The sequence below is a fragment of the Canis lupus genome, chromosome 18 (assembly GCF_011100685.1).
Source record: "Canis lupus familiaris isolate Mischka breed German Shepherd chromosome 18, alternate assembly UU_Cfam_GSD_1.0, whole genome shotgun sequence".
NCBI classification, from domain to species: domain Eukaryota; kingdom Metazoa; phylum Chordata; class Mammalia; order Carnivora; family Canidae; genus Canis; species Canis lupus.
Window position 1 is genome coordinate 49,370,853 of NC_049239.1, and position 12,826 is coordinate 49,383,678.

The following is a 12,826-nucleotide window of genomic DNA, read 5'->3' on the forward strand; positions in this document are numbered from 1 at the left end:
CACCTCCCGAGCTCACGCCTCTCCCACTCCTCACAGGACCAACGTGGGAGCCCACAGGGCACTGCAGAAATGTGTCTGTGGGGGTCCATGCAGGGCCCTAAAAGACACCGTGGCTTCCTTTGGGGTGGCTCACCGTGGTGAGCCCGGCCACTTGCATCGAGGACGCTCACCCAGGGGTGGCGAGGTGCTGAGTGAGGCTCTCCAAACCCGAGGAGCTGCCCCGGGGACACATCCTCCACAGACACCGACTGCTGCCTGCGGAGAGATTCTGAGCCACGGCCACCCAGCTAAGCCCCTCCCATGCCTGGGCCACAGACTGAGAGACAGTGTTTATGGTTGCTTTAAGCCCTTAATTCTTAGGGAAATTTGTTGTGCAGTGAGAGATAACTGAGCCCTCTGCTTTCCGGAGGCCTTACCTCCGAGCCAGGGTCAAGCTCACCTTCCTTCCCATTCCCAAGAAGCCTGTCCTGGCGCTCAGGGCATGGATCGTGCCCTCCCCTGGGCTCTGCTCCGTAAACCAAGAGTGAGTCGCTGGTCTCTCTGGGCCCGCATATCCCTCCTCTGTCAGCTGGGGTGACCTTGCCCATCAAGGGACATTCGGTGACATCTGAACACATGGACTTGAGGGTTGGTGGCTGACAGCCAGTGGGTGGAGGCCATAGGGATGCTGCTCAACATGCCACACACAGGACATGATTCACCCAAAACTAGTGCTGCAGGGGAGGGACCTTGACTGAGAATTTGGTGAGACTGCCCACGGAGAGGCTGCAGCACTAAGCCTGCCATGTGGACAGCCTGTGACAGGAGGGTCCCCTTCTCTTCTCCTTTCTGGGGCTCCCGCAGGATCTAGGACCCTCAAGCCCTCTGGGCTCCCAGAAGTTGGGCCAGCTGATGCAGGCAGAGCTTGCCTGTCCCTCAGGAGCCGGGGAAGGGACCCATTGCCCCTGGACCCAATGCCAGGTCACAGAGCAGGAATAAACCGACTGGGCCCCTCCTTACCAGCCTGCTGCCCAGAGTTCATAGGGATACCAATAGGAGTCTGGCCTCTCCTCTGCCAGGTTGGGCCACCCTCCTCTGCCACTGCCACCCTAGCCTTCCTGGCCTCCCCAGCTGATGAGTATGGTCTTCCCTCAGGAGCTGGGTGGCCCCTTGCATGTGTCCTCTGTCTCCAGGTGCCAGTCCCACCAGAACGACTCTGGTTTTGAAACGTTTGGGTTGAAGAGGGGAGCAACGAGGGCACACGTGAGGAGTGTTCCAGCTCAAATCCAGAAGGTCCAACTCTGGTGCTTTGTGTGATTCTAAGCCTGGAAAACAAAACAGGGTGACAAACTTGCTTTTGCTGCCAAGAGTTCACTGTGAGCATCAGGTCTCAGCAGGAGTCCTACCCTTGACCTGAGGCCAAGAGCCTGCTCTGACTGAGAGCCTGCCTCCCTGCCCCTGTCCCTAGGATGGAAGTCTGCACTGGGGCTAGCTCCTGCTGGAGGCCCCTCCTCACCACCAAGAACCTGCCATGGACAGAGTACGGGGCCACACCAGACCCTGCACCAGGGTAGTCTTGTCTTTACTGGCAACAAAACCTGCTCAGTGACAGATAGCATGGGCGAGGGTCCTGAGACCTCCAGCCCCAGCTCATCCCAGACCCCACATCAGCCCTGGGTGGTGCTGACCTGGGTTTTGGGGAGCAGCACATTCCCAAGACTCCAGGCCCTGCCCCAACAGCCTCTCTTCATCTCCCCTCAAGATCCCAACCCCAGAACCTGGGTGACCAAAACCATGTCATTGAAGTTTCAAATGCCCTGGACACTCAGCCTTGACCCTGATTTTTGTGTTCCACTGGGTTTTGTTAGAATTGATTATATATCCACTAGATGAATGACTCCAAGTTCATTCGTTCACACTACAAACATTTATTGAGTGCCTATTGTATACCAAACATTGTGTACAGGGATGCTATGATTCCCAAATCCATCAGGGGCCTGGCAGGTCTACCCATTACCTTGAGGAACATCGTGGGGAGATGAGACCGTGTTTAAAAGGCTCGAGTACGGGCTCATCCTCACATGCAGCTGACCCTTTGTGTACAAGACCATGCTTCGTGGGAAAAGACACCAAACGAGAGAAATCATTGACCAGGAGAAGTTTACACTCCGGGGGGGAGGCAACCCCCTCACTCAGAAACAACCACGTGCCAATGATCACTGGAAAAATCAATCCCAGGTCCCTGTGTAGACGTACCTCAGCCACATGGAGAGATCTGGAAGGAGAAAAGCAACATGGTGTCAAGGGAGATTGTGAAGTCCTGGTTCCTTTCTCAACTCTGCCACTCGTTGGTCTTAGACAAATAACATATCCCTCTAAAACTCAGTTTCCCCACCTGAGAAATGGAACCTGTAGAGCATGATTGAAATGTCTGCGTGGGGCCAAGTGGCCCAGCTCCCAGCACTGATGGGGAAGGTGCCCCAGCAGAAAAGGAAGGTGGCGTTGCCTCCTCTAGCAGTGTCTTCCAAGCAGTGGGAAGGAGCCCAGCCTGTGTCCCCCGCACGAGTCCACCCACCTGCCTGGACGCCAAACAACCTGGGCAAAGGCCGTGTCAGCACTGCCAGCCCCGAGGCGGCTCAGGATCACATCTGGTGATCACAGAGGGCCGGGCAGCCTCCACTGAGACTGCCCGAGAAGACAAGGGTCACCACTGCTGGAGAGGCCTGGCCAGCCACCGGGGGCGCCCTGCAGGCCGGGTGTGAGGGTACCATCCACAAGGTCAACTCAGGCAAAGGTCAACTCAACATGGGCCATAGACCTGAATGTGAAATCTACTATTATGGAACGTGTACAGGAAAGCAGAGGAGAAACTCTGTGACTTTGAGTCGGACAAAGAACTCCTAGAAGGGACTGAAAATGCACGGACCTAAAAGAACACATCGTACATTAGATCTCGTCAAAATGAAAGACGTCCACTCCCCAAATGATACTGTTAATAAAATGAACAGATGAGCTAGAGACCTGGAGAAATATTTGCAAATACACATCTGATCAATGTCTTATGTCCAAAATATACAAAGAGCTCTTAGGACTCAATAACAAGACAAAAAGAACCCAGTGTTTTAAGTGAGTAAAATTTGAGCAGATGTTTCACAGAAGATTAAACAGGGCATCAAATAAGCAAGTGAAGCAATGTTCCACATCGTTAAATCGCACTAGATACTTCTGACGATGGCTAAAGTTTTAAGCTGACGACTCCAAATGTTAACAAAATGAGGAGCAACTGGGACTCTCAGATGTTGCTGGTGGGAACGAGAAATGAGGAGGCCACTCTGGAAAAGAATTTGCAGTTTCTTGTAAAGTTAAATATTCACTTCACATAAATCCAGCAATCCCACCTTCTAGCATGTCCCAAGAGAAAGGAAAATACGTCCACGCAAAGACCTGAATCCAGATGTTCATAGCAGCCTTATTCATTGAAATTAGCCACAACCAGAAACAACTCAAATGTTGGATAGAAAACCAATTACTGTGTATTCATACAATTCAGCATTTGGGCAACATTCAGGAATATTCAGCAGTGAAAGGAACTAACCACAGACACACAGACCAACGTGCGTGAACTCAAATGCATTGTGCTGACAGGAACCAGACACTTGAGGCTGCGTACTCAGTGACTCCACTTGCACGACATTTTGGAAAAGGGAAAACTGTAGGCACAGAGAATAGGTGTGTGCTTTCCAGGGGCTGGGATGGGGAGAGACACTGCCTGGACCTTTGGGGGCAAAGGTGCTGTTCTGTGCCCTGACTCTGGGGCTGGTTGCACAACCATATACCTTTAACAAAAGGCATCAAACCGTCAAAATGGTGACTTTTCCCATATGCTAAGTATAGCTCCTAACCTCTCCTTGAAATTCATCTTCCTCATCAATGAGGGTGATAAAGTCGCAGTCAGAGAATGACCACATCCCATGTAGCAGGTACAGTGCCGAACGATGGACATGTTGCGTCCCCAGTGGTCACTTATCCAATGGGTCCTGTCTTCTTCCCATTTTACAGAAGAGCAAACTGAGGCCTGGAAAAGTAAAGCCAGCTGGCATCACCAGCAAGGAAGTGATGGAGTCAGGCTTTCTATGCAATCCACACCCCAAGCCCCTGAGGCTGTCCTGGGGGCGCTCCTTGGGCACCGCCAAGCCAGCTGCCACCATCGCACACTTTCCAGAGGGAGGGGTGAGGCCTCAGGGGAACCGACTGCCCAAGCTCACAAGGAGAGAAATAGAATGAGGGGGAGGTCACCATGGTCCAGAAACACTCATCCCTCACACAATCTTGAGGATGGAAAAGGCCGGAGATAGAGCAGGATTGAGGACTAGGGGCGCACAGGTGCGCTGAGCCAGGCTCTGCCCTCAGGAAGCTCACCGCTTCCTCTGGCCCAACGTCGCCCTACACCTCTGCCCAGACATCCTCCGGCAGGTCCTCCTTCGAGCTGCCTGCTGGGGCCCAGGGGGAGGGAGGCCACCGGCTAAGAGAGTGAGGGAGCTGTGGCCACATCTCAGGCCTGTCTGGGAGGGATCCTGGCCCCAGGGAGGAAGGGGGGAGGAGAGGGGCGTTGTGCTTCCAAGCCGGAGAATCTGTGTCCACACTGCACCCTGCAGCGTGGCGCAGGGGTCTGCGGGAAGGGCCCAGCGTCCTGACCAGCAGGAGCAGTGGAGCAGTCAGGAAGCTCTGTGCCTGCCCAGCTCAGGGTTCAAAGCTCCAGGAATGTGCGTGCGGAATACCCCACCTAGAGGCAGGAATGCCACCGGGTCCCCGTGGCCGCTGCCAGCCTTGCAGCTTTCCCAGCAGGGCCTGTCCCTGGGGGCCAGGACCTGCTCCTCCCCAGCTCCCAGAATGGCCTCCTCCTGGGCTCCTATCCTGGCTGTGCCACCTACAGGCAAGCCAGCCAGCTGCTCTGTGCCTCGGTTTCCTCCTCCTTACCGTGAGAACTGAAATCCTGCCTACATCCCAGTCTCTGCAAGTGGTGTCACGGTGATGATAGACGGACGCCCGGTGACGGAGTCCTGGCACACCCGGAGCCTGCCTGCACCCGGACCCCACTGCCTGGAAGTCTGGGGTCTCCCACTCAGGCCAGGCAGCGGTGCCGAGATGCCAAGACAGCCCAGCCCGGGAACCTCTGTGGCCCCTGCTGGCAGCTGGGACAGCGCTTTGCCCCCACTGCTGTGCCCAAGGTCTGGCCTAGACTCACGGCCACCCCAGAGGGAAGAGGTGTCTGGGTGAGAGAAGCGGGGAGCTGGCCTCCGGGGCCTCCACGTCCTTACGCACCAGGCCTCCCGCTCCCGGGATGCCCCATCAGGTGGTAGACACAGCGCAGGGTGCTCACCACCCCTGAGCTCTGAAACCCCAACACCGGGCCACGTAGCGCCGTGCCCCCCACAGGAGGTTGCTCACGGATAAGGACGACGAGGCTCAGGAGGCCACGTCCTCTCTCGAGGTCAGCAGGAGGGGATGGCAGAGCTGGAAACGGAACCCCAGATTCCTGCTCCAGAGCTCCAGCTCCCCTCTCAACCTCCACCCACTTGGATGTCGGGGTCCACTTGCTCAGGAAGCGCTCCCCTCCCACCGTGTGGCCCCGCATGGCCCCCCAGACCAGGAACTGAATTCCTGGAAGAAAGGCAAGGCTTGTCATCTTGAATTAGGACTGCCATGGGCTTTTGGGACCTTTGCTTTCAAAGGTTCCTTCTTCCATAAAATACTGCTAATAATAATCATTTATATTTACAATGGCATCGCAATGAAAACAAATTAACATTATATATTGCATTACTTCCTGCGGCTGCCATAACAAATTACCACGGAGCAGAAGCTCATTCCCTCCCGGTTCTGGAGACCAGAAGTCTGCAACTGCGATGTGGGCAGGGCTGCGCTCCCCCTGGAGGCTCTGGGAGGGGGGAACCCACTCTTCTCTTCTAGCTTCGGGGACTCCGGGCGCTCCTGGGCGGTGGCCGTGCCCCTCAGTCTCCGCTTCTGTGGTCACGCGGCCTCCCTCCGTGTCTTTGCATGGCCTTCTTAGAAGGACGCCAGTCACTGCATCAGGACCCACCCTGGCCCACTGTGACCTCATGTCAACCAATCACCTCTGCAAAGGGCCATGTTCCCAAATAACATCACTTCTGAGGTTCCCAGTGGACATGAATTTTAGGGGGGCGCTATTCAACCCAGTACATATGTGAAAACGTTTCCTTCAACCCCAAAGTTCATCTTTTTAAATCTGATTTTTAAAGATATTAAAATGTTTCTCTGGGCTCAAGCAGTGTGCCCCCCCAGACGTCCCCCCCATCCCTGCTGCCCCCAAGCCCCCGGCTCACCCCCCCACTCCCGTGAGCCCCAAGCACAGGCCCCGCCGGTGCTTCCATTCTTTCCCTCCGCCCCAAGCCTGGGCAGATGATACTCCCTGCTGCAGTCGGCTCCGTCCCGGGCACCTTCCCCCGGCCGCCCTGCACAAACGGCCCCGCCCGGGCTGCCACCCTCCGCCCGGGCTGCCACCCGCCCGGCTCAGGCTCCCGATACAAACGCGAAGGTTGGATTTTCTGGGCGCTGCTTTAATTTTTCAAATAGCAATCCAGTTACCAAGCGCATTGGCACCTGGGCCCAGTTCCACCACGACTTGGCAGGACCCGCGGGAGCCGCTGGCAGTGATGGATGCGGGGCCCCCGCCACCGCCCCGCCCGCCCCGGCCACCCGGCCACCCGCGCCAGCCCAGTGACCGCGAGCGCGCGGCCAGCCCCCGGCAGCTGCGAGGCCTGAGTGCCAAGACGCAGAGCGGGCTTCTCCCAGCGGCGGGATCCGGCTGGGCAGGCTGCCTGGCCTGGGCTCTGGGAGCCGTGCACAGGCCTCCCCTCCGCCAGGGGCTGCGCCGTGTGATGGGCTTCCTGCCCCCCCCCCGCCCCCGCCCCACGGTCCCACACTCCCTGGCCCCATCACCAAGGTAAAAGCGCTTCGAAAATAAAACCCAAGAACAGACACAGAGACCCAGAGCTGGAAGGAATTTCGCCATTAGAAGGTCCAGCCCTCTGGGGGGCATGGTCAGGGAAACCGAGGCCTGGGCCAAGAGGCCACAGAGCCAGGACTGGAACTGGGACCCGGGCTGTCAGAAGAGACAGGTACTCGGCGGTCGTCAGGAGGGTGGGAGCCGACCTGGCTGGGGCCACAGCCCACCTCCACCACTTGCTGGCTCTGCAACTCTGGACAACCCCGGGCCTCGGTCTTCCCACCCACAAAATGGGGGTAATGTGGCAGCCTTCTCAAGGGCACCATCAGGATGACGGGATTTAATCCATGCATGGGAACAAGCAAGCCCCAGCGACAAGTCAGCGTCACCGCATGTGGGATGCACAGCCCAGGAATGGCAGAGGACCTGAGTGGCAAGGAACAAGACAAGGTCCGTGGCAGGAACAAGACAAGGCAGTGCCAGGCAGCTCTACCTGGTGAGGCCGTCACCTGGATTGTTCATGCACCAACCCGCTATTAAGTGCCATCTGTATGTAAGCCACTGTCAGTGACACCAGCTTCCCAGCTGTGGTTCCCTGACTTGCAAGTATTGGCGATAGTACAAGATAGAGACTAAATTGGAGGGGCTTCAAGCCCCGCAAACATACCCAGAGGGGATGCAACCAGCTTGAGGACAGATCCCGTTCAGGCCTGTGCCCTTCTCATCACTACAGCCAGTGAATAGGGCACCAAAGGGCATCCCTTCTCCCCTGCCAGCCTCCCATGAAGCCTGGAGACCCCATCTTATCACCCCTTGAATGTCTCCAAAACTCCATCCTCCAACAGGTAAGCATCTCAACTGAGCCAGGGGTTACTTGAGCCCAAGGGGAGGGGACGGGACAGGTCAGAGGAGGAGGACATGGATGCTTCTAGACGGGCTCCATCTGACACAGCAGCCCCTGGCCATACACAGCAGGGGAACACTTGGGGATGAGACCCCCCAAAACCTGTTTTTTAAATTCATTTCACTTTGATTAATTTAAATTTGAAAACCGGAGCAATGTAAAATGGTTTTCTGCTTCACATAAGTTTATTGCTTTGGCAGGACATGGAAGGTTTAGCATCTGAATTTGAGATGTGCTGTCAGTACAAAAATAACACCCCGGATTTCGGAGAATTAAATCCGCGCAAAAGAATGTAAAATATCTTGTTAATAATTTTGATCTGATTACATGCTACAATAATATTTTGGATAGCTCGAGTTAAAGAAAATGTGATTAATATCCATTTTACCTGTTTCTCATTACTTTGTCAACATGGCTACTAAAAAAAAGGTATTATCCTCCACACATTCGTAATTTATTTCTGTTGGGTGGGGCTGGTCTAGAGAGGAAAGAGGGGCTCCCCTCAGGCCCACGAGGGTACAAGCAGCTGCAGCACCCTCCTCGTCCCCCCCGCCCCCCGGCCTCAGAAGGCTTCCTAACCTTTGCTAGTTTGCTCTCCCTGAGGACGCCTATAAAGTAATGCTACTGAGTGAGAGCAGAGCCTCAGCAGGCTCCAGGCTCAGTGCAAAGCGCTAGCTGACTCTCTCCTGAATGCCCCGAGCACCCCGACAAGACAGGTCACATTGATCCCCTCTCAGAGCCCAGAGAGTTTAAGTAACTTGCCCAGGGTCACACAGCAAGATGGGAAGATCTTCCAGAAAAGATGGGAGCGAGGACAGGAGGACGAACAAGGACCCCACATGTCCTCCCTCACTCGGCAAAGGATTCTCGAGCGCCTTGCATGCACCAGGCTCTGTGTTTGCATGCGCACCCTCGTCCCCAAGCCCACAGAGCTGGCCTCCAGCAGAGGGCACAGGTGCCAGCCAACCTCATGTCTCAGGTGGAATGCTTGCAGAATCTGGAGTCCCACTGAGGCCCAACCTTGACTTTGGGCTACACTGGGGTGCAGATCAGCATGGGGAGCGGGTTTGAAGATGGCAGGGCACTCTGAGGGTGACTTCTCGCTGCAGGTGATCCAAGGCCCCAGCAGGATGGGAAGTCAAAAGCCAATTCTGCTCTCCAGCCCCCAAACTCAACCAGAGCATCCCTCCTCCACCCACCTAGATTGGGGCCACACAGAAGAGGTCAGGTCAGCAGCAGGGCTCTGCAGCCACCATTTCTGTAAACCATTGGTTCCTCTCACAGGGAGGTGGCTTGATTTGCCCCAGGTCCCAAGCCTGCAGGAGCGGGTCAGGGATGGGATGCAGGTGTTCTGGCTCCTTCCGCCCCACTCACGGCAGGTCTGCATAAGAGCAAAGGAGAACCTTCCACGGGAGGCCCAGAAGGGCATCCAACTGCAGTTCTGAGGTCACAGATCTGGGAGCACGCTGTCACCACAGAGAGGCACACAGAGGATGACTGGGGGACCCAAGTGCCTCTCCCTTGGAGCCCTGAGCGCGGCCCTGTCACCGGCCAGCACACAGAGCCCTGCCTGCTGCAGGGTGAGGGTTCCGACGCATAGCAGAGCTGTGAGTCAGCTAAGCAGCAGAGAGGAGGCGGGCTCAGCTGGCCTGGAGGGTGGGGAGCCGGCGTGAGGTCAAACCCTCCATGCAGAACCAGGGTAAACAGCAGCCTGGAACCAGCCCTCGGGCGGGCGTCATCGTCTAGGGCCTGGCCAGCGCCCGGGGGAGGAAGCACACCGGCCAGCAGGGGAAGGCACTTACTTGCCCAAGGTCACTTGGGGACTCAGGGTGGGACCCTGGGCTCCTGACACAGTGCTCTCTCTCAGCCGCCCAGCACTGCCCAGGCATGGCCATCTTTGTATGTAAACTGAACTTTGTCCATTAAACAGCATTTTAACTGCGTGGGAGGGCTGAGCTGGCTGCTCAGAGGCAGTGTCCTGCCGTGGAACAATGCACGACAGATGCGGGGGCAGATAAACCTGGTTCAAGACCTGGCTCTGCCTCAAACTGGCTGCGTGTCCTGGAGCAGACGTGCCAAGGGCCCACCACGGTGGAGATCCTTTTGCCTTTGCAGGGCTCCAAAGGGCCCCAGGATCATTTTTCTATCTCTTTCCTAAACCCACCTCTAGTCCCGCTAGTGAACTCCTACTTGCTTCTCAAAGCCTCAAAGCCTCAAAGCCTCCTCCTCCTGGGAGCCTCGCCCATCTCCCACTAGCATCTCAAGTCCAGACGGAATCAGGGGCTGTGTCCTCTGGTGTGCTGGGCCTGTTGCCCCTGACTGCAAATTCTCCAGGCACTTGGAATCATCCTCTTCCCTAATTCCCTCTTCCCTTGGATTCAAGGACTGACCCAGCTGCTCTCTGAGCACTGCCAGCCATCACCTCCGCGCCCCCCCCCCCAACCAGGGTCTCTGGGGATGCGTGGGGGTTCCCTTCCCACCAGCTGCTTCTTGGCTCCTGCCATGCCCCCGCCTCGGCCCACCTCACCCCATGCCAGAGGGCACAGGTGCCAGCCAACCTCATGTCTCAGGTGGAATGCTTGCAGAATCTGGGGTCCCATTGAGGCCCAACCTTGACTTTGGGATACACTGGGGTGCAGATCAGCATGGGGAGTAGGCCAAGGAAAGAGAGGCTCCCTCAGCCAAGGCCAGCCACAGCAAGGGCAAAGACACCCAGAACCAGGAGCTAAGGACACAGAGAGAAGCTATGGGGAGCAGGGGGTTGGGCAAGGCCAGGGCATGGGGACCCACGACAAGGATGTTCCTATTGTCCCTAAATGTCCCCGAGGACAGAGATGTGACTGTGAGGTCCAGGCCAGTAGAGATAATCGGAGCCCCACCAATTTGCAGAGTGGGTGAGGGCAGAAACCCAGGGTGGGCTTGCTGGTGAGGGAGGAGACGGATGAGGGGTGTCTGGGGCAGGGAGGGCTCTGGGGACCCAGGCCATGCCACAGTGCCATCTGGGGAGACAGGCAAGGGCCTCATGACTCGCCCAAGGGCCCTTTCTGCTTCTTCTCTTCAAGGACGATGGGCCGCTGTCAGGGAGGAGGCTACTGAGCCGCTGGGGAGAAGCCCAGGGTGGCCACTCCCCTAGGGACACTCTGGGCCCAGGCAAGAAGGGCAGGACCAGGAGACTGGGTGGGGCTGCCGCCGACGGACAGGTGGGGCAGAGGGGACCATGGGCAGGCCACTTCACCTGTTCAGACCCTGTCTTTCCACCTGCTAGGCCATGGGAATAGCGGGGCCCTTCCCCACCCAGAGTGTCCTTCTGAGGGTTGAGATGACAAATGTAGTGTAACTGTGTGTGGGGTCAAGCCACCCAGTCACGTGGGGTCTGGCGACTTCAGTCATCCTCGTCACTCTCTGCTGTCAGCTACGAGAGGACAGGCCACGTTCCCAGCCTGTGTACGCCAGCTCATCCACCCTGGGAGGCTCCATGGCGGCTCGCCTGACAGACAAGGAAACTGAGGCAAAGGGAAGTAAATACCTTGTCACTCACACAGAGCCGGCACCCGGCTGGCCAGGATGGGGTCTGGGGTCCTGCCTGGACCACAGTGCATCCCCCGTCCTGCTCTGCTCAGCACTCTGACCCCCAGGGGTCTCCAGGCTCATCTGGCACACAGCGGGGACTCAGAGAATGTCTGGTGGCAGTGAGCAAGGGGGAGAAGAAACAGACGACAGAGTTTGAGAGTCTTGTCACCAGCTCCCATCCTTCCCTTTCCCTAAACAGGACCCGCATCCCCAGAGAGGGCTCAGGCTCACGCTCAGCGCTTACCGTCCTGGCCCAGGCAGGTGGGGGCCTTCCAGACGGCGTGTGGACAGCGAGTGTCTCCCTGTCCACGTCCTGACACCTTCCCCACCAGGCGCCTGCTATGGGCTGAATTGTGTCTCCCCAGAAATTCATATGTTGAAGCTGGAACCACTAGCACCTCTCAGGAGATAGTCTTAAAAACAGAAATTAAGGGGACACCTGAGTGGCTCAGCAGTTGTGTCTCTGCCTTTGGCTCAGGGTGTGATCCCACGGTCCCGGGATCGAGTCCTCCATCTGGCTCCCCACATGGAGCCTGCTTCTCCCTCTGCCTCTCTCTCTCATGAATAAATAAATAATCTTAAAAAAAAACGGAAATTAAGTGACAGTGAGGTCCCAGGGGGTGGGCAGGGTGCTAATCTTTATGACAAGAGATCAGGACACAGACACGCACGGAGGGGCGACCCCCTGAGGACCCAGGGAGAGGACAGCCGTCCACACACACAGAAGCCTCAGGAGGAGCCCGCCTGCCTGCGCCCTTCAGAGCTGCTAAGGCAGCCAGAGGAGGACTCCCGGTGGCAGCCCCGTGCCCACGGCCCCATGCGGTGGCCCAAAGGCGCTGGCCGGAGAGCGCGTCGCCGCAGGGGAGCGGCCCCAGCATGAAGCTCCGAATGTGGGACAGCCGTAGCCTCTCACCAGCCCCCAGCTGAGGCACCAGTGTCCCCACTCTACGGGTGAGACCAAGGCCTCAGGTACACAGCATGCATGCTCGACGTCTCACAACCAACAAGTCGCAGCCGCTCACCCACACCTGCCCCCCAGGGGGCCGAGTTGGCTTGCGAGGGGCTGACTGACGAGGCTCCGAGCCCGTGAGTCCGGAGCAGCAAGTGCAGAAGGTCTGCTCTGCTCACGCGGTCCAGGGTGCGAGGGGCGGTGCCTGGCCCCGGGGAGGCATTCAGAGAGTGTCGAATGAATGAGTGTGCGGGTGAGTAAATGAATGAAGGAGTGAACGACCAGAGGTGTCAGTGCCAGGCTGGTCCAAGGCCCAGGTCTGTACATTTGAATGTGGCTCCGCGGCTGGATGGCCTGCCTTGCAGAGGCGTCAGCTCCGCTAGCCGCAGAGCAAGGACCTGGCGGGGCTACCGCAGAGCTGACACAGTGCTGCTCT

At 57.3% G+C, this 12,826-nt stretch overlaps 1 protein-coding gene across 4 annotated transcripts in view; it reads right to left on the reverse strand.

Annotated features, from left to right (window-relative positions):
* Positions 1–946: 946 nt before the first annotated feature.
* TPCN2 (two pore segment channel 2) overlaps positions 947–12,826 on the reverse strand; it is a 66,290-nt gene continuing 54,410 nt past the window's right edge. For 2 of the 4 annotated variants that reach the window (XM_038563658.1, XM_038563657.1), the window contains exons 25-26: positions 1,997–2,254; positions 947–1,304 (exon numbers count right to left, since the gene is read on the reverse strand). In XM_038563658.1, the coding sequence (XP_038419586.1) occupies positions 962–1,304; positions 1,997–2,254 (601 nt within the window). In that variant the 3' untranslated portion in view covers positions 947–961. Of the gene's footprint in view, positions 1,305–1,996; positions 2,255–12,826 lie in introns of those variants that run through there. The other 2 variants (XM_038563659.1, XR_005373566.1) reach the window with 2 other exon arrangements.